Raw genomic sequence first — 24,746 nt, 5'->3', positions numbered from 1 at the left:
TGGCCTTTACCTGGGGATTCCCCTTTATGTGTGTTGGCACATAATAGGTGGAAACCCTTACACCTCCCTAAAACTTGTTATGCATTGTCTGCGGCTTACACAAGCAGTGTGTTTTTTATACTAGCAATATGATTTTCAAGGTAAGAGTTCTTCCGAGTCATAGGGATCGTCCTACGTTGGGAGGATGAAGAAAAGAAAGAGCCAGTCAGACCCAAGCTAGCATGCGGCCTGACTCGGGATTAGCCTCAGGGCACGTATCCTTCCGCCTGAGGTAGTCCTCAGAGAAAACGGAAGTAGGGTAAACTACACAAAACTCTGGTCGGATGAGAGGAGATTCCAGGTACTCCTAAAAAAGTAGTTTGAGGTAAGTATGGTAGGAAAAATACAAATTACTTAGAATTTGTGATTTTTCCTTCACTTAAAACTAAAACTGGGTAACCAATGCCCTCAACTTCCTGCTACTTGTCCATTAAGGAGCTTGAGGTATTAAACCAGTTGTTGTGCAGCCACTAGAGGACCAATAGAGAAATTATTAAGTCTCCTGTGGGTTACGTCTTTCAGATAGTGGGCGTTGAAGGTTGTCAGACACTTCCACATGGCCGCTTGTAAAACCTGTGCCACAGAATAGTTACATTTGAAGGCCAGGGAGATAGTAATGGCCCTGACGTCATGTGCTTTGGGTCGACATGTTGGAGGAGGATCTGGATTTAGTGCAAGGTGAGATGGTGTTCTTCATGATGCTCCTCGTGAACCCAATATGACACTAGGGCGAAAACTCTCGTGAAGACCTGAGGTGCTGTGGAAAGACCAAAGCACAGCATCTTGAACTGGTATTTCTTACTGTCAGGAGCTATTCTCAGATACTTCCTTGAAGACAGATGGATTGGGATCTGGAAGTACTGTAAGCGTCCTTTAGGTCCAGTGTGCACCTGAAGTCCTGTGGTCTTACCGCTTGTCTGATGTCTCCTTGCTGAACGGAGTTTGTTTGACAAACTTCTTCCGACCTGAGAGGTCGATGACTGGTCTCCAGCGTCCAGACACCTATTTCACAAAAAAGAGTCGACTGAAGAAGCTTGGGGAGTCGTCGAGGACCTCTTGGAGAGTACCTTTCTCCAAAATGGTCTGGACTTTGCGGATCCCTTCACATAGGACCTCGTTGGTATTGGAATCTTGATCAGCAATGGATGAAGAGATTGCATGAACAGGACGCGATACCCTGAATAAATAACGGAGACCGTCCAGAGTTCGGCCCTAAAAGGAATCCACCTCTTCCAGCAGCAATGAAGGCATCTCCCCACTGGTGGACAAGTGGGGGAATCCCCTATCCTAGCGTTTGCAGCTTAGGCTGCCTCCTCTAGGATGTTTACTTCCGCGCGAGGACTTGGAGCCATCTCGACAGGAAATTGCTCCTTAGACTCCTTAGTATCTGTCGCTGTAGTCTTGCTCATCATAGGCTACAGTTGTTTTGTCTGCAGGGTGAGAGGGTGGTCTATAGGCCCGGGATGTCGAGGCCCTATGAAGGAGGGAGTTTTGGTGGGACTTCCTCCATCTCTCCGCCGCTCGCTCGACATCCTTCTGCTAAAACAGGAAGGAGCCCTCCAAAGAGGAATTCCAAAGTTTCACACTCTTGAAGTGTGGGACTTGGCCATGAAATCTCTCAACTATTGAGTTTCTACCCCTTAAAATGGTGTTTGACCACAAGTTTACTACTTGATGGGCAAGAAACTCGATGGTGCAAGTACCTCACAGGAGAAAGGTTTCCATCGCTTTCCTGGAGCTTTCCTTGGAAAACTACTTGTTCCACACCAGGTTTTCCACTGACCCCAACCAGATATCTAGCCACAAAGCAGCCTACATGGTGTACTACACCCCTTTGTCTTAATTGAGGATCCCCGAAGCAGAAAATTAAACTTGAAGCCTGGAAGTCTCAAGAGAGATCCCCTTCATCAGTTCCTTCAAAGAATGGTGTAGAGGAAGGGCCGGGAGAGGCTTGTCAAGGACCTCATAATATAGTACTTAACTCTGCTGGACACCCGAGGTGGGAGGAGTTTAGAGGATGACCCTGAGCAAAGGGAACTAGAGGAGTCTGAGAGCTGAGCAGACACCTTCAACCAGGCACTCTTCAGTCCCTGAGACCAGCGCAGCTTGGGGGGGAGGGGGGGCTTGTGAGTGCCGAAGACACGGTCCAGGGCCGTGTCCTTGCCCTTCTGAGGACCCATCGCCGGGTCTGTCTGCCAACCCAATGAGCGACCTCACGCAGGCCAAAACCTGCCAGATGGCGTGTTCTGACTATCTCTGTTCTGCTTCTGATATAGGACAAGCAGTGAGGTCGTCTCCCACCCTCAAGACATCATCTCAGGGTGGGTTGTGGTTGTTGTTGAAGTGGCCAGATGAAGACTGCCTGACCTCCTCTGCAAGTCTCATAATCATCGATGAGGATTTCGGTATTGTCTTAAGAGTCCTTAGCTTCTTCCTCAGAGGGAAGAAGGTCTCTAGCAAAGATAGTTTCGATGGAACAGCCTTTTGATAGTCACCTGTAGGGGGAAAGATCGTATCTTCCACGGGTTTCGAGGCTACCCTGAGTTCTCGAGGAACCTCCTCGATGGGCAAGGGCTGGAAAGAGCCGGATAGGGACTCTACCCTGCACGAAACTTCCACCTGGACTGCTGGCGGTGGAGCAAGAAGACAAGGAGGACCAGACACGATGACAATTGACCTTCCCTTGGACGTCCTGACAGGGGTTAGCTTGACCCTGGATGAGACTAACTCATCAGGGACTCCTCTTTTTGTCTTCAGGGGAGAGGAAGAAACCAGTTTCTCTGTGATAAGGAACCGTGGATTTTTGCCTTGGGTCCATAGAAGGCGACTAAGACTCTTCCAAGGGGATCCTGTGACTTTCCGACAGGCGAGAAAATGGAATACCTGTCGCAAAGGCTTGGTTGACCGCCCTATCCAATAGCGGCACTATTGGAAAGTTCCCCTGAGGGAAACGACTAAGATGGCCTCTGTAAGGAAGTCTTATCCAATGTCTAAGAAGCTCTCAAGGAAGGCTGCAGTGCTGATGTCTGCTTCCAAGAAAAAGGAATCGGCCGTGAAGGGGGTTCCTTCGGAACTTTGAACTCCAGCTGATTAGAAGTCTTGCCTTTTTCCGCTCTCCCCAGCGAACGCGAGGTTCTGCATTCACAGGGAGGAGAACGATGGGCAGAAGACTTATGTCTCTCTGGAGGGAGCTTGAAAGCTCAAGGAGAAGAAGGCTTAGGAAGCCTCTCTTCCCGCAAACGGCGCTGTTTATTAGAGTGGCAGCGAGGTCACGTGTAGCTGTCTGTCGGCGAGCTGCTGACGGAGACTGTCGGTCATTTGATGATCATCTAGGTGATAGGCGAGTTGGCGAACGACGAGCAGCTAATGACTGCTGACAAGCTGAAAAGCGGCGGGCTGCTGGTGATCGTCAAGTCAGAGATCGGTGAGTGGGTGATCAGTGCACGGGCGATCGGTGACCCGGGGAAGGGCTGCGACCTTTAGCAGAGCGGTACACCACTGGAGGGGGCCACGAACGAACCACCGTTGGCAACCGACGAGCAGCATCCTGCAGACGAGTCGGTGATGGAAGAACAACCGGATGGCTGGAACCAGCTGGTGAGCCACGAACCAGAGATCGTCGGCGAGCGGATAGAAAGGAGTGATGGTCTGTCGAGTGCCACAAGGCTGGTAAATGACGAGACCGCAGAGAGACCGAAGGTAAGGGCGAGGGTTGGGAAGCAGGAGATCTAGGAGGAGGAGGATCCTCTGAAGGGGATTGTTCTGCAATGGACAATGATGAGCCGAACAAATGTCTCTTTGCCGAGGGCGAAGGAACACGTCTGAGGTGATGGGGTGGTTTGAGCTCGTAGAGGGCGACGACCAAGAGGGGAAGTCTTAGCAGGGGGAGGGCTGAACAGCAAGCTGGTCATCTGCAGGCCTCCGAAGGGGAGTCTCTATAGGTGGTCTCTCGCGAACAAGAACTGATCACCCGCAGGAGAGACATGGCTTGGACTTTGCTTCGCCTTCCAAGGATGGTCGAGAGGGGGAGTGCAGTCCTCGGCAGCGGCGGAAGAAACAGGAAAGGAGTCAGCAGGCAGGGCAGCAGATGACTCCTCGTGAACCACAAGAGCCACACTCAAAAGGGCCAGAGGGTCAAACTCAGAAGAAGACGAACGCCGCAACTCCGTACCACGCTGAATAAGCTGCACTAACACTTCCTTGGAAGGCGGACCAGGCAATCCCAGGGACGGCCACTCCTGCAAAATGGAAGAAAAAGAGTAGGCCTCACTCGGGGGTAGAGGCGAGGCCGCTTCGCTACGGTAAGCAACACCGTCTCTCGAGGACTGAGGTTGTCCAGGAGTTAAAGGACCTGCGCTACTGCTCGACTGTTCCCTGGAGGAAACCAGTCAAGACAAAGCTTCGGAGGAAGGTTGGGGGCCAGAAGAAGCAGCTTTAGGTTTCTTCTGCTTTGAGGAAGACCCCAAAGGAGAAGAATCCCTTTTAGACTACTTCTGACCAAACCTTTCCCACTTGGAGGCAGACCACTCCCGACACTCAATGCACATACAGTATTAAACATCACACCATTGACCCCTACAAGCCGGGTAAAATCAGAGATCTACGTCAATAGCGGACATAAATGTTCCGCAGGAGCGGCCCTTGGGACCAGGGCAGGTATGCATCACTGGCAGGAAAGGCGTGCGCGCACGCACACACGCACTGAAAAGAGAAAGCAAAAAAGCAATTAGTAATGGCTGTCCAAAATTTAGCAAGGAGGAAGACCTATGACAACCATTCTCCATCCGAACTAAAAGCAAAGTGAGTTACAGTCACAGGTGTGTGAGTGAGAGGTAGCTACTACACCCCCCTTTAACTAGCGGTATGGGTGGTTAACCCTCACTAAATATCTAATGGCTTGTCTTTCAACTTTGCCAAAAACAATACCCCTATAAATAGCATTGGTTTGTATTCAAGTTACGGAACAAATTAAGATATTTGTTTCTAATAAGTAAATGAGCAATACAGTGATGATTAGAGAAGAAACAAGTTGTTTACGTGATGTCAGGTCACGTGGGGTTGTTGACAATTAAGGAGATTGTCGGAGGGTTAGTCAGATGATTGGATTAATTGTTATTAGATTACAAAGGTGGTGGGCACGCTCTCTTGTCTCATATGTTTGTTTTGTGAGTATGTGGGGATGATGTTAAATATCCAGGTATAGAGATTAGACTGAGTTTTATAAGTGACAGAAGAGCTAGATAGAGAAAACCTGAAAGGTGCAGATAGCGCAAAGGCAATATTAAAGAAATTAGGTGATGTATATCTAAAGGACACAATAATGGATAACTATGGGTTGATGAAGTGATAAAACTGAGAATCTTGTGAAAAAATGAGACTTCATAATTAGGTACGAGACCACAGCTTCAGAATGCATGTGGACAAGGTAAACTTGATTTGGTGTCCAAAATATTGAAAAGAATATTTGAAGGATTAGGGAACAAGGAAGAGGAGGATTGGTGGGGATCTACAAACTTGAATATGGGTAGAGGCAGAGAGGGATACAGGAATAGGGGGTAGAAGTAGAGGATAAGAGGAAGAGGTGGAAGATATCCAATAAATAGAGAAGGGAAAGTAACATTTTGTGCTATGTATAGTTCAGAATGGCATTGGGTTAGAGATTGTCCTCAGAATCATCAGAATAAAGAAAATCTATCTGAAAACAGTTTGGATGAAAATAAAACCAGTAAAGTGGAAAAAATAAGCATAGGTTTAAAGACGTTAGAGATAATGTAAAGAGAACATTTCTGTAGGAAAAATTCACGAAATATATGAACTCTTGGAAAAAGGTTTATACTATTTTACATACAGGGTGTAAATCAACTGTGTGGGGTGAACTATGACTAGCTATGGTTGTAATTGGTTTAAGCCTAGGAGTTGAAAAGAATGAAGGACACTAGAGAGGAATCAAACAAGGTCTTTATGTTTGGTGAATAATCATAAATCTAAAAGTGTAATAAAAATGCCAGTTTTGTAAATTTAAAGACAAAAATTTTGCAAGGTAACAGCCTACATGGCTGAGGACTAGGAAGCATAAAGTACATAATGAATGGAGAAGTATTGATATAAACACGCAAGTTAAGAGACGACTGGAGAAATCTAACCGAGGCCCTTTGCGTCAATAGGTGTGGGAGATGATGACGATGACATATCATGATTAATAGGGAAGAAAATAATGAGTAGGATGGGTATGAGGATAGATATGAATGAAAATTGGGTAAAATTAGAAGCATTAGTTGGAATAAGAATTCATTTGAGAGGGTGAACAGAGTTATTTACGACTACCAATTCTGAAAAGTAAAAGATGGAAGGGACTGAGTAACAAAGAAATTAAGGGAGAAATTACAAAGTTACACTTACAGTTGGGACATGGAAGATGGGGAGAAGATTTGGAGGTTAAAGGAAGAGGCCAAGTAAAGTATTGGTTTCGATGAAGAAAAGAAATAAGTTGGAGGCTAATAACAAATTTAATTACAACTTGTGAAATATGTAGGAGGTATAAAAAGAATCCACGGAAACCTGCAGTAGGATTTTCTTGGAGTAGAATATTTAATGAGGTTTTGGCTCTAGATGTAGGAAGTAGAGGAAAGAAAGTTTTTGGTTATTGTTAATATGGCCACCAGATATTTTCAGGCATACGGGATTAATTACGAAAGGCCAGAAAGTAGCACAAGAACACATTGATAGGTGGTTCACATTTTTTGGAGCACCATGTAAAATACTTTCTGATAATGGTGGAGAGTTTCACAAAGGAAAATGAGAAGAATGACTGGAGTGTGGAATATAAAATTGTTGGCTACTACAGCAGAATTGACATGGAGCAATGGATTGTGTGAAAAAACTGCTGGAATCCTTGGAGAAAGTCTAAGGAAAATGAGAAATGAGGATGCAAGTTGGCAAATAGCTTTGAGATGGGTGATATGTGCAAGAAACTGTTTAGTGAATAATGGAGGATTTTCACTTAACCAGCTAGTTTTTGTTAGAAATCCTCCTTTACCAAATCTAGTAAGGAAAGAGACTTAAAATTCAGCTAGTAGAGAGATAAGTACTGAAGAATGATGGGTATTAAGGGATACATTGAATGCAATACACAGGGCTAGAGAGGTTTTCGTTGAGAATGAGTCTTGCAGCAAACTAAGAATTGCTTTAAATAGAAATGTTAGAGAACATAAATTCGAGGAGACAGTAGTTGGAGATGAGGTGTTTTACTAGAGAGGAAGAAAATGAATGGAGAGGGTCTGTTGAGGTAGTAGAGTGTCAGGTAGGACAGTCATAGTAAAACATGGTAGTACATTGAGAGATAGCTAGGAAGGACATTGTCAGAGGTTAGTAGAAATACGGACAACAGTATGAATGATGTAGGTGTACCAGAGAATGATGTAACGAATGCACAGGAGACCAAAGTGATTATTAGAAATAAGAGGGTAAAAAAATTTTATTTTTATAATAAAATAAATTTTTGAATATACTTACCCGGTGATTATAATAGCTGCAACTCTGTTGCTCGACAGAAAACTCTAAGGTAAAATTCGCCAGCGATCGCTACACAGGTTGCGGGTGTGCCCAACAGCGCCATCTGTCGTCCAGATACCCAGTACTCAATGTAAACAAAGAACTCAATTTTCTCCTTGTTCCACTGCGTCTCTATTGGGGAGGAAGGGAGGGTCCTTTAATTTATAATCACCGGGTAAGTACTGTATATTCAAAAATTTATTTTATTATAAAAATAACATTTTTCAATATTTAACTTAGCCGGTGATTATAATAGCTGATTCACACCCAGGGGGGTGGGTAGAGACCAGCATTATATGTTTACATTATTATGAGCTAAGAATTTTTATTTCATTTTAGAAGTTATCAAAATAACAAAAACAAAATAAATAGGTACCTGGTAAGGAAGTCGACGAACAATTACTCTGCCTTTTTAAGTACGTCTTCCTTACGGAGCCTCGCGATCCTCTCAGGATGCTGAGCGACCCCTAGGATCTGAAGTATCAAGGGTTGCAACCCATACAACAGGACCTCATCAAAACCCCTAATCTAGGCGCTTCTCAAGAAATGACTTTGACCACCCGCCAAATCAACCAGGATGCGAAAGGCTTCTTAGCCTTCCGGACAACCCAAAAAACAACAATAAAAAACATTTCAAGAGAAAGATTAAAAAGGTTATGGAATTAGGGAATTGTAGTGGTTGAGCCCTCACCCACTACTGCACTCGCTGCTACGAATGGTCCCAGAGTGTAGCAGTCCTCGTAAAGAGACTGGACATCCTTAAGATAAAAAGACGCGAACACTGACTTGCTTCTCCAATAGGTTGCGTCCATTATACTTCGCAGAGATCTATTTTGTTTAAAGGCCACGGAAGTTGCGACAGCTCTAACTTCGTGTGTCCTTACCCTCAGCAAAGCTTGGTCTTCCTCATTCAGATGGGAATGAGCTTCTCGTATTAACAGTCTGATAAAATAGGATAAGGCATTCTTTGACATAGGCAAAGATGGTTTCTTAACTGAACACCATAAAGCTTCAGACGGGCCTCTTAAAGGTTTAGTTCGTTTTAAATAGAACTTAAGAGCTCTGACAGGGCATAAGACACTTTCTAGTTCATTTCCAACCATATTCGATAAGCTTGGAATATCGAACGATTTTGGCCAAGGTCGAAAAGGCAGCTCGTTTTTGGCTAGAAAACCAAGTTGTAGAGAACATGTAGCCGTTTCAGATGAGAAACCGATGTTCTTGCTGAAGGCATGAATCTCACTGACTCTTTTAGCTGTGGCTAAGCAAACCAGGAAAAGAGTCTTTAAGGTGAGATCTTTCAGGGAGGCTGATTGTAGCGGCTCGAACCTGTCTGACATGAGGAATCTTGGTACCACGTCTAAATTCCAACCAGGTGTAACCAAACAACGCTCCTTCGTGGTCTCAAAAGACTTAAGGAGGTCCTGTAGATCTTTGTTGTTGGAAAGATCTAAGCCTCTGTGACGGAAGACTGATGCCAACATGCTTCTGTAACCCTTGATAGTGGGAGCTCAGCTATTTGAGTTACAGAGGTACTGGTCGAGGATACTGATACAGACTTGCACCAGTTTCGGAAGACTTCCCACTTCGATTGGTAGACTCTAAGGGTGGATGTTCTCCTTGCTCTAGCAATCGCTCTGGCTGCCTCCTTCGAAAAGCCTCTAGCTCTCGAGAGTCTTTCGATAGTCTGAAGGCAGTCAGACGAAGAGCGTGGAGGCCTTGGTGTACCTTCTTTACGTGTGGCTGACGTAGAAGGTCCACCCTTAGGGGAAGTGTTCTGGGAACGTCTACTAGCCATCGAAGTACCTCGGTGAACCATTCTCTCGCGGGCCAGAGGGGAGCAACTAGCGTCAACCTTGTCCCTTCGTGAGAGGCGAACTTCTGCAGTACCTTGTTGACAATCTTGAACGGAGGGAATGCATATAGATCTAGATGTGACCAATCTAGGAGAAAGGCATCTATATGAACTGCTGCTGGGTCCGGGATTGGTGAGCAATATATTGGGAGCCTCTTGGTCATCGAGGTTGCGAAGAGATCTATGGTCGGCTGGCCCCAGGTGGCCCAAAGACTCTTGCAAACATCCTTGTGGAGGGTCCATTCTGTTGGAAGAATTTGTCCCTTCCGACTGAGACAATCTGCCATGACATTCAAGTTGCCTTGGATGAACCTCGTAACTAGCGATATGTTTAGACCTTTTGACCAGGTGAGGAGGTCCCTTGCGATCTCGTACAGCGTCAGTGAGTGGGTCCCTCCTTGCTTGGAGATGTACGCCAAAGCCGTGGTGTTGTCCGAGTTCACCTCCACCACTTTGCCTTGAAGGAGAGACCTGAAGCTTTTCAAGGCCAGATGTACTGCCAGTAGCTCCTTGCAGTTGATATGCATTGTCCTTTGACTCGAGTTCCATATTCCCGAGCATTCCCGACCGTCTAATGTCGCGCCCCAGCCTACGTCCGATGCGTCCGAGAAGAGAACGTGGTTGGGAGTCTGAACAGCCAGGGGCAGACCCTCTCTGAGGCTGATACTGTCCTTCCACCAAGTCAGGCAAGACTTCATCTTCTCGGAAATGGGGATCGAGACCGCTTCTAGCGTCTTGTCCTTTTTCCAGTGAAATGCTAGGTGATATTGAAGAGGACGGAGGTGTAGTCTTCCTAATGCTACGAACTGTTCCAGGGATGATAGCGTCCCTATCAGACTCATCCACTTCCTGACTGAACATCGTTCCTTCTTCAGCATGTTCTGGATGCATAACTGGGCTTGGCTTGTTCTGGGGGCCGACGGAAAAGCCCGAAAAGCTAGACTGTGAATCTCCATCCCTAAATACACAATAGTTTGGGATGGGACCACTTGTGACTTTTCCATATTGACAAGGAGACCCAATTCCTTGGTCAGATCTAGAGTCCACTTTAGATCCTTCAGACAGCGACGACTGGAAGAAGCTCTGAGAAGCCAGTCGTCCAAATAGAGGGAGGCTCGGATGTCCGCTAAATGAAGGAATTTGGCTACATTCCTCATCAGCCTCGTAAACACAAGAGGAGCTGTGCTTAGGCCAAAGCACAGGGCTTGAAACTGGTAGACAACCTTTTCGAAAACGAATCTCAGAAAAGGTTGGGAGTCCGGGTGGATGGGGACGTGGAAGTAGGCGTCCCTTAGGTCTAACGAGACCATCCAGTCTTCCCTTCTGACCGCTGCTAGAACCGACTTTGTGGTCTCCATGGAGAACGTCTGCTTTGTGACAAAGACTTTCAGCACACTGACGTCTAGCACCGGCCTCCACCCTCCTGTCTTCTTGGACACCAAGAAGAGACGGTTGTAGAATCCTGGGGTTTGATGGTCCAGGACTTTGACTACCGCTCCCTTCTCTAGTAAGAGAGACACTTCCTGTTTCAATGCCCGTCTCTTGTCTTCCTCTCTGTACCTGGGAGAGAGATCGATGGGGGACGTTGCTAGAGGGGGTTTTCGTACAAACGGGATCTTGTACCCCTCTCTGAGCAACTTCACAGATTGTGCATCTGCGCCTCTCTTTTCCCAGGTCTGCCAGAAGTTCTTGAGTCTGGCTCCCACTGCTGTCTGAAGAAGTTGGCAGTCAGACTCTGCCCTTAAAGGACTTGGTTCCTTTCTTCTTTCCACGTCTCCCTTCGGCACGAGCACCTCCTCTGCTGGAGGCTCTGCCATGAAAGGGCGGAATAAAACGGGACGCTGGAGTGTCCATCCTTGGTCTAGCTGACAAGGTAGGCAAAGGGGTAGCTTTGCGAGCAGAGGACGCAACAAGATCATGAGTATCCTTCTGTATCAAAGAAGCAGCAATCTCCTTAATCAGGTCCTCTGGAAAAAGGCACTTAGAAAGAGGAGCAAACAGAAGTTCGGATCTCTGGCATGGTGTAACTCCAGCTGAAAGGAATGAACACAGGTTTTCACGCTTCTTAAGAACTCCGGACACAAAGGATGCAGCAAGCTCATTAGACCCATCACGTATGGCCTTGTCCATGCAGGACATAATGAGCAAGGAAGTCTCCTTCTCCGTCGGAGAGATCTTTCTGCTTAGAGCTCCTAGACACCAGTCTAAGAAGTTGAATACCTCGAAGGCTCTAAATATCCCTTTCAAAAGGTGGTCCAGGTCCGAAGATGACCAACATATCTTCGAGCGTCTCATGGCTAGGCGGCGGGGAGAGTCTACAAGACTTGAGAAGTCGCCCTGGGCAGAGGCAGGAACTCCCAAGCCGAGAACTTCTCCCGTGGCATACCAGACGCTCGATCTAGAAGAGAGTCTAGCAGGGGGAAACGTAAAAGCTGTCTTCCCTAAACTCTTTTTGGACTGCAGCCATTCTCCAATCACTCGCAAAGCTCTCTTGGACGAGCGTGCGAGGACGAGTCTAGTAAAGACAGGAGCAGATGACGGCATGCCTAACACAAACTCTGACGGAGGCGAACGCGAAGCTACAGACACAAACTGGTCCGAAAACATCTCTTTGAACAGGGCCAAAACTTTCCTAAAGTCCAAAGAGGGTTGCGAAGACTTAGGCTCGTCCAGTTTTGAGTGCGGTTCATCTTCATGTGCAGCACCATCATCATCAGAAAGTCCCTCATCCGATAACTGATGAGGGAACGGCAACGGAGTGGGTAACGGCTGGTTGGCTGGGTCCGGCCGCACGGGTGCATGCGTGACTGAGCCGGACGCAACGTCATGGAACTGTTGCCCAGTCTGTGAGCTGGCAACAACCATAGCAGCGCGGGGACGCACAGCGTCTACTCCAGACTGTCTAGACTGATGTGGGTGCGCAGTGGCAACCACACTGGGTTGCGGAGGTTGACGCACCGCGTCAAAACAAAACAACTCTGACGGTTGTTGAACCTCCCGGACGTCAACGGATACCTCCGTGCGTCGCTGAACGTCAACATGCGGCTGGCAGATCACACTGGAACGCATGGGTGGCGGAACTTTCTCAACTGGAGTGCGTGAGAAGGTTACCTCAGCGTCCCCAGGACGCACAACCGATCGTGTGGGTGGTTGTAGGCAAGGAGCTGCGCTAGCTACTGGTGCGGCAGCAACCTTCTCCGCACGAAAGTCCTGCATAAGCGACGTGAGTTGCGACTGCATGTCTTGCAGTAAAGACCACTTAGGGTCTACAGGAGCAGGTGCGGCGACAGACGGTGTAACTGTCCGAAGCGGTACCGCTTTGCCTCTCTTAGGAGGTGAGCAGTCATCGGATGACTGCAGCGAGTCCGAACTGACCCAGTGGCTACAGCTGGGCCGTTGGACTTGCGCGGAAGGGACCGACTTGCGCTTTAACGGTCGTGAGACCTTGGTCCATGGTTTCTTGCGAGAAACCTCTTCCGCAGACGAGGTATAAATGGGCTCTCTCGTCTTTGTTAGGCAGGGGCGATCTTGGGTAGATACGCCCGATACCACGGAGGGAACGTCTGTTCGCTGATTAAAGCCTCTCGAACCCATTTGTCGTACGACATTGCTTCTCCCCTGGACTTGGGAGCTTGCAAGAGGTCCCGGACTAGGAGGACGACAGGCACGAACAGACGAACCCTCAAGCGCAACACTATCACTCACTTTATCACTTCCCACTGCACTTTTACACTTCAGCTCCTTGACATCCGCCATGAGCTGATTACGGTCACTAGCCAGTGACTCAACTCTCTCACCCAGAGCTTGGATGGCACGCATCATATCAGCCATCGAAGGTTCCTGAGTGCCAGAAGGGGGATTAGGAGCAACCACTACAGGGGAAGGAATAGGTTGTGGGGCATGAGGAGAGGAAATGTCAATAGAACGAGAGGAACTCCTCCTAACTCTATCTCTCTCTAGCCTACGTGTATATTTTTGGAATTCGATAAAATCGAATTCCGAAAGCCCAACGCACTCCTCACATCGATCTTCCAATTGACAGGTTTTATCCCGACAATTGGAACAAACAGTGTGAGGGTCGATAGAGGCCTTCGGAAGACGCCTTGAACAGTCCCTAGCATTGCACTTCCTAAATTTTGGGACTTGTGAAGGGTCAGCCATTTTGAATTGGTCAAAGGGGAATTCAAAAACTATCAAAAAGTCATCAACAAAGAATCCGTAATCAAAAAGAGTTCAAGGAATTGCGAAGAAAAAGCCTGCATAGCGAAAGCTCAAAACTAGAATAGTGTACTTCACCAATTAGTTGTGAAAACAAATCCAGTCAGCAACAGCGAATAAGCACGTCTTGTCGGGAGCACGACAGAGAGAAAATTGAGTTCTTTGTTTACATTGAGTACTGGGTATCTGGACGACAGATGGCACTGTTGGGCACACCCGCAACCTGTGTAGCGATCGCTGGCGAATTTTACCTTAGAGTTTTCTGTCGAGCAACAGAGTTGCAGCTATTATAATCACCGGCTAAGTTAAATATTGAAAAGAGAGAGATTATGAGAAAGAAGAGGAAGATGTAGGTGAGGAAGACTGAATTACCCAAGTTGAGAAAAGCAAACAGGTTCATGAGGGAACCCGAAACCCACAAGGAAGGCCACAAATTATTATCATCATCATTAAATGGAGGAGATTAACCAGCCCAATGAGGCAAACTCGACTCTTACAGGGCTGGCTCGATTATCATCAGGAAGAAAAAATATTTATATGAATGTTAAATGAATAAAATAAAATATATACTGTAATAAATATAATGGATGAAAATAAATAAATTGAGGTAAAAAAAAACTGTAATATGTATATTTAAATCCTATCTATAAAACCTATTCCTTAAAAAAAAACCTAAAATCTTAAAAACTGAGAAATTATCAGTCTGATAAAATGACAAATTTGGAAGTAATTTGTATTTTTCTTAATGATACAAACCTGTAGCTATTTATAGGTGGTATTACTTTCGGCGAAGCTGAAGGGACGAGCCTTTAGAATTTAGCAAGGGTAAACTACCCATCCTGCTAGTAAGCAGGGGGTTAGTTAGCTACCCCTCTCACTCACACACACATGACTGTACTTCACTTTGCTAGGAGGTAGGACTTCAAAAGGGGACTGGGTTGGCTGGCAAATCTGTATAAATAGCAACAAGTTTGTATCATTAGGAAAAATACAATTTATTTCAAATTTGTCATTTGTTCCAACAAAGTACTGTACAGTAGTACACACCTACGCTATTTATAGGGGTTGACTCACCGATTAGGAGGGCGGAGGTCCGTACCAATCTGGCTTTATGGCTTTACCCCGGGGACTCCTTTTTACTTGGGTTAGTAAAAAAAAAATAAGGAAACCCTAACACCTCGCTATACCTTGCAACAATGCATGGTCTGCGGCCTACACAAACTGTGTATTAAGATACTAGCAATGTGACTGTCAAGGTAAAAGTTATTCCAAGTCCACCGTAATCATCCGAGGTCTCCAGGACATTTCCAATACCACCTCGCCAGGGTATGGGGACAAAACAGTATTGACACAATACTAGGTTACACAAGGGAGCAATGGTTTACCTGCAGTGGTTGAGGTCAGCTGTGCAGAGGACCCTGGATGCTGATTTCCCCAAGAGAGGGGAGGATGAAGAAAAGAAATGAGCCAGTCATTACTTTTTACTCACTCAGACTAAAACTGGGTAACCAGTACCCTTAACCTTCTGCTGCTTGTCCATTAAGAAGCTTGAGGTACTGAACCAGCTGTTGTGCAACCACCACAGGACCGATAGAGAACGTATCGAGTCTCCTGTGGGTCACATCTTGCAGGTAATGGGCGGTGAAGGTCATTTGACTCTTCCCCTGCCCAATTAAAGAACCTGCGCCACAGAGTAGTTTCGTTTGAAGGCCAGGGACGTATCTATGACCCTGACATCGTGAGCTCTGAAAATAAATGTTGGTGGAGGATCTGGATTTAGTGCATGGTCAATGACCCTCCAAATCCAAACAGAAATGGTGTTCTTTGTAATTCTCCTCAAATTTCTCCCAGTGTTGACGAAGAGCGAAGGCACTCAGGGATGGGCTGCTGCTGTTCTTTTGAGGTAGAGCCTCAAACTCCTCACTGGGCATAGTAACAGATGATCTGGGTCATCAGTTACAGAGCGGAGTCTCATTATCCGGAAGGAATCAAATCTATGATCCGCTACCCCCAGATTTTGAGTCTTGGCTAAATGTTCAGGGACGAAGCTGAAGCTTACCTCACCTCATGCCCTTGAATGGGCGATGTCATACGAGAGACATGAAGTTCACAGACTCTTTTGGCCGAAGCCAAAGCGAATAGGAACATCGTCTTCCATGTGAGGGGGCGATATGTTGCCTGGCGTAATGGTTCGTAGTAAGGCCTCTCTAGAGACCGAAGAACCCGAATCACGTTCCAAGGAGGAGGTCTCACTTCTGACTGAGGACAGGTAAGTTCGTAACTCCGTATGAGAAGGGAAAGTTCTAGCAATGGAGAAATGTCCACTTCTTTCAATTTAAAGGCAAGCGATAGCCTTTTGCTGCCAAAATTGAGAGGAGCACTTTCCTCCCGCAAATACACGAAGAACTCTGCTAATGCTGGAATAGTGGCATCGAGTGAAGAGAAACCCCTTCCACAACACCAACCACAGAAGACCTTCCACTTCGTCTGGTAGACTGAGGCTGACAACCTTCGCAGATGTCGAGACATCCTTTTCGCAACTTGTGAAAATCCTCTCAGAGTGAGGAGATGCTGGATAGTTTCCAGGCATGAAAAGGCATGAAGTCATAGTGAAGCTACAGCTTTGTGATAAATGTTGACATGGTTGTCTGAGTAGATCATGTCATGGCGGAAGTTCTCTCGGAAGCTCCGACTGGAGTTGCTGAAGGTCTGGGAACCATTCTGCGTGATGCCATAGAGGAGCTACGAGGGTCGTTGACTGATGTTTTGGCCTTTTTGTGTACTCTTCTCATCAGACAAAACAGGGGAAAGGCATAAACGTTGATATCCCACTGTTGTTGGAATGCATCTTACCAGAGCCTTGGGGTCTGAGACTGGGGAGCAGTATAACGGGAGTCTGAAATTCAGGGACGTTGCAAACAGATTCACTGTCGGAGAACACCACAAAGTCAGGACTTTGTTGGCTACGAGATGATCCAAAGACCAATAGGAACCCACTACCTGAGTCGCTCTACTCAAGTTGTCGGCAAGCACATTAGCTTTGCCGAGAATGAAGCAAGCTAATAGGGAGACCGATTGGACTTCTGCCCATCTCAGTATCTCTACTGCCAGATGGGATAGGGGCTGTGAAAAAGTACCTCCTTGCTTGTTGATGTAAGCTACTACTGTGGTGTTGTCGCTCATCACCACCACAGAGTGACTGGCCAGGAACTGATGGAACTGTTGAAGGGCCAGGAAGACGGCCTTCATCTCTAAGAGATTTATATGCAGGTACTTTTCAAACTCTGACCAAAGGACTGAGGTCGTGTGTTGCAGCACGTTGGACCCCATCATTCTTTTGACGTGTCTGAAAGGAGCATCAAGTCCAGGGGGAGGATGAGAAGATCAACGCCCTTCAGCAGATTCTTGTCTGCCACCCACCAATCGAGATCCTTCTGTTCCTCTGGTCCCATGGGGATCAGAATGTCCAGGGAATCAAAGGCCTGATTCCAGTTGAACTTTAGCCATCATTGGAGGGATCGTATCCTGAGACGGCCATTGGGAACTAGACGGGCCAGAGATGATAGGTGCCTGAGGAGACATAGCCACCTCTGAGCTGAATTTCCTCTTGTCTGAGAAAAGGTGTTGTGACCTTCCTCAGCTTCACTACCGTCTTCTGATGGGAAGGCTTGGTGCAGGTTGGTGTCTATAATCATTCCTAGATAAAGCAGTCTTTGAGTGGGAAGGAAGCCGGGATGAATTTTTGAGGTTTACCATGATTCCCAGATCTTGGCAAAGCCCCAGAAGCTTGTCTCGGTGCTGAAGATGGGTTGCCACAGAGTCTGCTAAGATCAGCCAGTCATCCAAATAATGTAGGAGACGGATGCAGAACCTGCGAGCCCCAAATGACACAAGGGCGAATACTTTTGTGAAGACCAGGGGTGCTGTGGAAAGACCGAAGTATAGCACCTTGAACTGGTATTTCTTGTTGTCCAGACTGAATCTCAGATGCTTCTTTGAAGATGGATGGATTGGGATCTGGAAGTATGCGTTCTTTAGGTTGAGCGTGCACATGAAGTCCTGTGGTCATACTGCGTGTCTGACCATGTTCTGCCATCTCCATGTTGAACAAGGTTTGCTTGACAAACTTGTTTGGAGCTGAGAGGTCAATGACTGGTCTCCAGCCTCCAGACGCCTTTTTCACAAGATAAAGACTACTGAATAAGCCTGGGGAGTCGTCGAGGACCTCTTGGAGAGCGCCATTCTCCAACATGGTCTGGACTTCGGGCCAGCCCCTTTGCGGATCCCTTCGCATAGGAGCTTTTTAACACTAGTCTTGATCAGTGGAGGGAGAAATGAAATGAACGGCACATGATACCCTGCATGAATCATGGATGTTGTCCAGGATTCGGTACCGAGCTGATTCCACCTCTTCCAGCAGCGATGTAGGCATCCCCCCACTGGTGGACAAGGAAGGGGATCGCCTATCCTAGCCTTTGCAGCTGCGGCCATCAACTCTAGGTTGTTTCGCCTCCATGGGAGAGCTTCTTACAAACCTTATCTTTTGCTGCCATCTTGTGCATGAGGAGTTTAGTTGGCTGGTTTGCACAGGAGCTGGTAGTCCGAAGGGCCGAGATGTTAGGGCCCTATGGAGGACAGTCTTGGTGAGACTTCATCCATCTCTTTGAAGTCTTGCAAACTTGCAATCTCGACGCTTGGGACTTGGTGATGGAACCTCTCGGCTACTGTGTCCCTACCCTTCAGGATGGTGTTGGCTAACAAGTTCACCACTTGGTGGGCCAGGAACTCAATGGTACGAGTACCCGAAAATAAGAAAGCTTCCATCGCCTTCCTGGTGCTTTCTTTGGAAAAATCCTTAGTCCGCACCAGGGCCCCAACGGATCCCAATCCAGCCACGAAGTAGCCTGCTTGGCATACTTCGCTACTTTCCCCTGGTTAAGGATCTCCATGGCCGTGAAAAAGACTTGATGACTGGAAAGCCTCTCCAGGGAGAACCCCTTCGTCAATTCCTCTACAGAATGGTGAAGAGAAAGAGCCAAGTGGGGCTCGTCAAGAACCTCATAGTATCTCCTCTGCTTGAGACCCGGAGGCAGGAGGAGCTTGGAGGACAAGCCCAATTGAAGAGCTGTGCAGTAACCTTACTCCAGGCACTCTTCAGTCCCTGAGACCAGGGCAAAGAAACACTGGATTTCAGGGGCTTCTGAGTGCCAAAGACACGATCTAGGGCCGTGTCTTTGCATTCTTGAGAAGCGATCGCCGGGTCTGCCAACTCTTGGAGGGTCCTCATGCAAGCCTGTACTTGCCAAAAGGCGTGCTCTGACTCCATCTTTTCACCTTTCGAAGAAGGACGGGCAGCTTGATCTTTGTCATCCACTGCCAAGGAGATTTCTGCAGTGTCTTGGAGTCTTTAGGATCCCTCCTAGCTGGGAAAAAGGTCTCCAGTACCAATGGTTTTTGTGGTGGGACCTACTGATGGCCACCCATAAAAGGACGGGTGGAAATCTCCAAGGGTTATGAGGCCGCAACACTGCTATCTTGTGGGACTTCATCTATAGAGGACGGGCGGAAAGTCTGTCAAAGACTCTTCCCTGCGAACGTCTCTTGACCGAGGTGATGAGTGAGCAAGAGGGCGAGGGGAAGAAGAACCAGCGAAGCTAGTCCTCCCCTTGTGACATCCTGACTGGGGTCAGCTTGACCCTGGATGATAAGATGTCGGAGACTCCTCTCTTTCTCTTCAGGGGAGATGGAACCGTAGATTTTCGCCTTGGATCCGATGACAAGGAAGACTATACCAGGGAAATCCTGGGAGTTTTCGCAGGGCGCGAAGATGGAATACCCGATGCAAAGGCCTGGGTAACCGCTCAGACCAAGGCTCCGAAACACGGTTGTTGACCGATTATTATTATTACTTGCTAAGCTACAATCCTAGTTGGAATAGCAGCATGCTATACACCCAAGGGCACCAACAGGGAAAATAGCCCAGCTCTTCCACTGATCTTGCCATTTTGTAGATATAAAATGCTTCAAATGGGTTATATAATCTTTCACAGGTAGTGTAAAAGCTTGATTTGGAAAATTGATTGGAATCCAACATATTTCTATTTTTACCCTACGGGAGTAAAAGCTGTGAAGAAGCTCTTTAATTTTCAATGTGAAAAAGCTCTTTAATTTTCAATACCAATTGATTTTTATGAGTATAACGCTATAGGGATTCTATGGCACTTCTTGAATCACTGTCAATCACAAACATAATTTGCCCTATCTTCAATAGTTTTAATAACTTCAATTGCTAACATAACGGCTGATAGTTCGGATGTAAATACTTATACTTCACCGGTAATGTGAGCTGACTAATTTTGTGTGAGGACACTGCAGCCTTCCCAGCACCCATTGAAGATTTAGAGACATCAGTATATATAGCATAATGAGGTCCTTTCCTTTGAATATGTTCCAAGGCATGTTGTTTATGGTGACTAGGGGTATAACTATTTTTTTGACAACTAATAAAGATGAAAGCATTTTTTTTGTTTTCTTTAAGGTCCAAGGTGGAGGAAAGAAAAATGGTTATATTCATTCTGACATTTGTAGAATGTAATAGCCTATTTGCTCTTATTGGGAATGATGGTTCATGATTGTTTATGAACATGTCACTGAGGTTGAATAGCTTCTTTGTTGGAGAATTGGTGGTTAGGATCTCTAATGTACTCCGCATGGTTACAAAATCTCGATGTAGGGACAAGGGTGGTTCCCCACTTTTACATAGCACCGACATCTTTGGGGAAGACCTAAAGTCTCCACTACATAGTCTTAGGCCTCGAGTGTGTATTTGATAGGAAGGCCACAAATGACATAAGGCGTTAAGAGAGCGACTCCCCATGGATGGCGGATGAGCACTAGGGGAAGCAATGGGGTCCTCCTGGCCCGAAGGGTTGCAAGGGTTAAATGGTCATCTCTCTTGCTCAACCATCCTCTGGAGAAGCCTAAGGAGCAGAGTCAGTGACAGAGAGTAAGAGGCCTAGGGGAAGACATCAGGACTTCTTCGGCCTCGAGGAAGACCCCAAGGAAAAAAAATCCCCTTTAGACTTCTTCTGCAGCCTATCATATCGCTCCCACTGTGAGGATAACCACTCACGACACTCATCGCAGGGAGAAGCCTACATGTAGGAGTGTCGTCTGCACACAAGGCAAAGTCGGTGAGGATCAGTCTCCACAACAGATATGAACGTGCCTCAAACTTGGCCCGCTATTCTGGAGCAAACCCGCATAGTCGCAGTCCTCAAAGACCAACAAAAAGAAAGAGATAAAAATGTTTTACAGTAGGTAAATATAAGAATTTAAAGGAGAGCGAGACAGCATGTCTTCACTCCACCGAGCCAAAAACAATTGTAACATATATCACTGGGTGAGTGTGTGAGCAGGGTGGCTGGTCTACCTCCGCTAACTAGCAGAGGGTCATTGACACCTCGCATAAAAATTTATGGCTAGATTCCAAGTACACTGAAAACATATCTTCATAGTAAAGAGAAAAGGGTTTGCATTCTTGTAGGAACATAGTGTGACAACTATAAACAATTACTAATCAGATATTTAAAATTTTCCCAGTGATGGATATGATTCCAATTCTGTTCACAATACGGTAGTGTATATCATATAGAAATTAAGTTTTGCATTCATACTTTTCCAGATAATCTTCACAATTTAGCCCAAAGGTTTTAAAATAAATTGCAGAAGTACTTAAATATCACAAATAAAGTTATACAGGGTACTTACCAGATCTTTAGCAGGTTTGAACATCAATTGGGCTTTTAGAAAACTCTTATCCAGCACATGAATCTTCTGGCATTAGTTCCGTGAAAGCTTGAAGACAAGAAACCGCAAATGAAGCTGTTTTCCGCACTTGAGGAACAATGTCACTTTCTAAGTTAATTAAGTCACAGATGAGTTTGTGTTGCCCTTCAAACAATTTGGATATTGATGGACAGCACTTAGCAAGGTATCCAATCAAAGTGCATAACCTTGACCTCACTAATGGAACTTTATGAGTTATCAATGTCCCCAAAAGCAGTACAACAGAGTCACTTGTTCCAAACACTTGCTCAACTACAGACTTATTTTCTGGTGTAATACGAAGTATTTGATTCAATACTGCCAACATATCTGCAACCAACTCGGGTAAAACACTATCTAAAGTTAATATTTTGCTAATGACAGTAAAAGCATTTAGGACACATACACAGTCACAAAACTGTAACAAGAAATCTGTTTCAGTATATACTAAGTGACAAATTAACATTGTAATTTGACCCATAGTGTCAATTTGATCCTTATCAAATTCCACAGTTCTGTTAACCTTAGATTCTAGTTTGAGTATTAATTTACATGCATAAACAAGGTTTGGCACTAATTTGCATTCGAGATATACTCTAATAACATCATCAGTTTGGTCTTTCATACTCTCAATTGTAAAGGGTAGCATGAATAAAGTTCCTATTTTATTGATAACCTGAAGAGCACAAGTCTGATTCCTAAGAGGAGATACAAACATTGAAAGCTCACTTTGTTCAAAGAAAATACTGTAGTTTCCATTCAGTACATCAGCTAATGTTTTATCTAGAAATCTACACCATTCTTCAGTCTCGATAGGTTTGTCATCTGAATTAAAGCTGTGAAGTGTAAAGACTGCCGCACTACTTAATGTCTTCCCACTTATCACAGTTAATGCTCTTTCTTGCGTAAATGGAGTTAAACTTTCTTCATTGATATTGGGCAAACTTGGCCGTCCATCTTGCACTGGTTCCAACATACCATATGAAGGTCTACTTCCTCTCCTTGAGGAGTCAATAGAATTAGCCAAATAATTGACCATGCTGTCTTTACGATCTTCCAAAGGTACAGGTCCACGCATTCTGAAATCTTGAACATCTTCAGGTTTAAATCCTGATTCCTGAGACAATGTGCTTAACTTTCTAACAGAAGCCCCAACTGCACACCTTGCATCTGCATCAAGATCCCTCATTCTAGAAACTTCAGTGCCAGAGGTTGATGTGATTGATGCTGCACTTTTGTGCACCTCTACTTCTACTACGGTAGTCTGAAAACCATCTCCAAAATTTGCTTTATCACTCTTGGTTTGCCCAGCAGCCTCACCTGAACTTGACAGCTGAACTTCTATCATCTTTTCCCTTCCTCTCCGTCTCATCGGAATTGGCGAAGGAGATCTTGAAGTACTCAGATGAGGGCTTCCTCCCCTAGCTTGAAGATGAACAGCTGCCAACTTCTTTAGAACAACCGGGTCGATCTGTGGTAGTGTAGAGTCTATACTTGTACTCTGTCCCTCATGAAAGGGAGCAGGGGGTAATTCAACAATGATACTGCCTTCAATAGGACCTGTTAATTCTGAACCTGGTCTGGATCTTAGCCCTGAACCTTCCATTCTATTAGGAGTTTCTACTTGTCTTCCCATTGGTTTCAGCATCATTCTTGGCTGGCCAGAAGCTCTCTGTACTAGTTCCTGCCTTTGCTGCTCTTTAACTTGCTGCTGTGATAAAGTTAGTGGATTGGTTAGTGGTGCAGTATTTAAAGTCTGTTGTACAAATATAAGTCCTTCATGCACCCAAGGATGTTCTAATAGATCTGGCCATGTTAACCTTCTCATCGGATCTTTATTAAGCAATCCCTTCAAAAAGCTCAGGCAATCTACACTCCATTCATCAGACCAAATGATTGGCTCAATTTTAACCATTTTTACCAACTGAACAATAGAAGTAGTACAAAATGGAGGTTTCCCCTCCAAAAGCTCATATAAAATGCATCCTAGAGACCAAAGATCTGCAGTATGATCATATGGCTTTTCTTCAATTACTTCTGGTGCCATATATAATGGAGTGCCCTTCACTGAAGTTAATACATATGTATTAATTCCCATTTTTCTGGAAAACCCAAAATCACATAACTTTGCTTCTCCCGATGAAGCCAATAGGATATTTTGGGGTTTAATGTCTCTGTGTAATATTCTGTGTGAATGCAAGTAATAAATGGCTGATACTAAATTACTAGCTATTTGTTTAACTCTTTCTTCTTTCAATGGACCTTTAGATTCCAAAAGTTGAAAAAGTTGTCCTGGAACATATTCACTTACTGCCACAACTTCATTTTCTGTCTCAAAGGAATCTACCATTCGTACAATGTTTGGATGTGCAAGCCCTCTCTGGATATCACATTCCCGCCGTAGACTTTTCAGTTCTCTTGCACCCTTGTTTCGCTTTGGTATAAACTTGAGTGCTACTATTTGACCTGTAACCAGGCATTTTCCTCTAAACACTCTTCCAAATGATCCTTGTCCAATAGCCTCCAGGACCTGATATTTCTCCATCTCATACATCTATCTGAAATTGAAAAATGGATTCACAAAATGCTCACAAGGTATTCACACAACAAATTGAAATATTTTATTTCTGTTATTCACATCTCACTCACTAACCTCTGTATTAGACATTAAAAATATTTTCTGGGCTCTGTCATCCAGAAAATATTCTGATATAAGTAACACTGGTTTATAAATGCTTCAAAACTAGAAAGAAAACCCCTCCTAAGTTCAAGCAGACTAACATACATTTACCTTCTAATTCTTTATTACTTTCACTGCTATTTCAAAGAGTACTGTACTGTAAAATACCTGATAATCTGTTTTTTAAACCAAACCGAAAGAAAAGTTTTATTTATATCTAGAAAACAATTTCATTACAATATTTTTTCTCTGAATAAAGTTAAGGTGAATAACTGAATTACTGCCAAATTACAGATAAAAACTGGCCAGTTGTCCTCAACACAATACTCAAATGTCATCAATATGTGCCTGAAAACACAACAATAACTAATCTAATAACTGAAAAAATTTCTCATCAACATGTTTCCTTTCACTTCCCTTAACAACTCATTCAAAATTAAAACTACTATAAAATAGTCAGAAAATAAAAACAATTCTGCTAACATGTTGCTACATGGACCAATCATATTAAGAGATAATGCAGAAAGAAATACTATTAGCTTTTTAAAAAACACTTGTATACATAGAGTAACTGGA

At 45.2% G+C, this 24,746-nt stretch overlaps 1 protein-coding gene and 1 long non-coding RNA gene across 2 annotated transcripts in view; both read right to left on the bottom strand.

The window, feature by feature from the left end:
- LOC137634659 (uncharacterized) overlaps positions 1–24,746 on the bottom strand; it is a 367,202-nt gene that overhangs the window by 221,842 nt on the left and 120,614 nt on the right. The window lies entirely within an intron of this gene.
- Positions 1–24,746, bottom strand: part of LOC137634737 (serine/threonine-protein kinase fused-like) — a 67,803-nt gene that overhangs the window by 11,403 nt on the left and 31,654 nt on the right. The window contains exon 2 of the mRNA XM_068367228.1: positions 21,434–24,048. Within this exon, the coding sequence (XP_068223329.1) occupies positions 21,480–24,044 (2,565 nt within the window). The 5' untranslated portion in view covers positions 24,045–24,048 and the 3' untranslated portion in view covers positions 21,434–21,479. The remainder of the gene's footprint in view (positions 1–21,433; positions 24,049–24,746) is intronic.

This window comes from Palaemon carinicauda, chromosome 45 (assembly GCF_036898095.1).
Source record: "Palaemon carinicauda isolate YSFRI2023 chromosome 45, ASM3689809v2, whole genome shotgun sequence".
NCBI classification, from domain to species: domain Eukaryota; kingdom Metazoa; phylum Arthropoda; class Malacostraca; order Decapoda; family Palaemonidae; genus Palaemon; species Palaemon carinicauda.
This window is presented reverse-complemented; position numbering and strand designations above follow the sequence as displayed.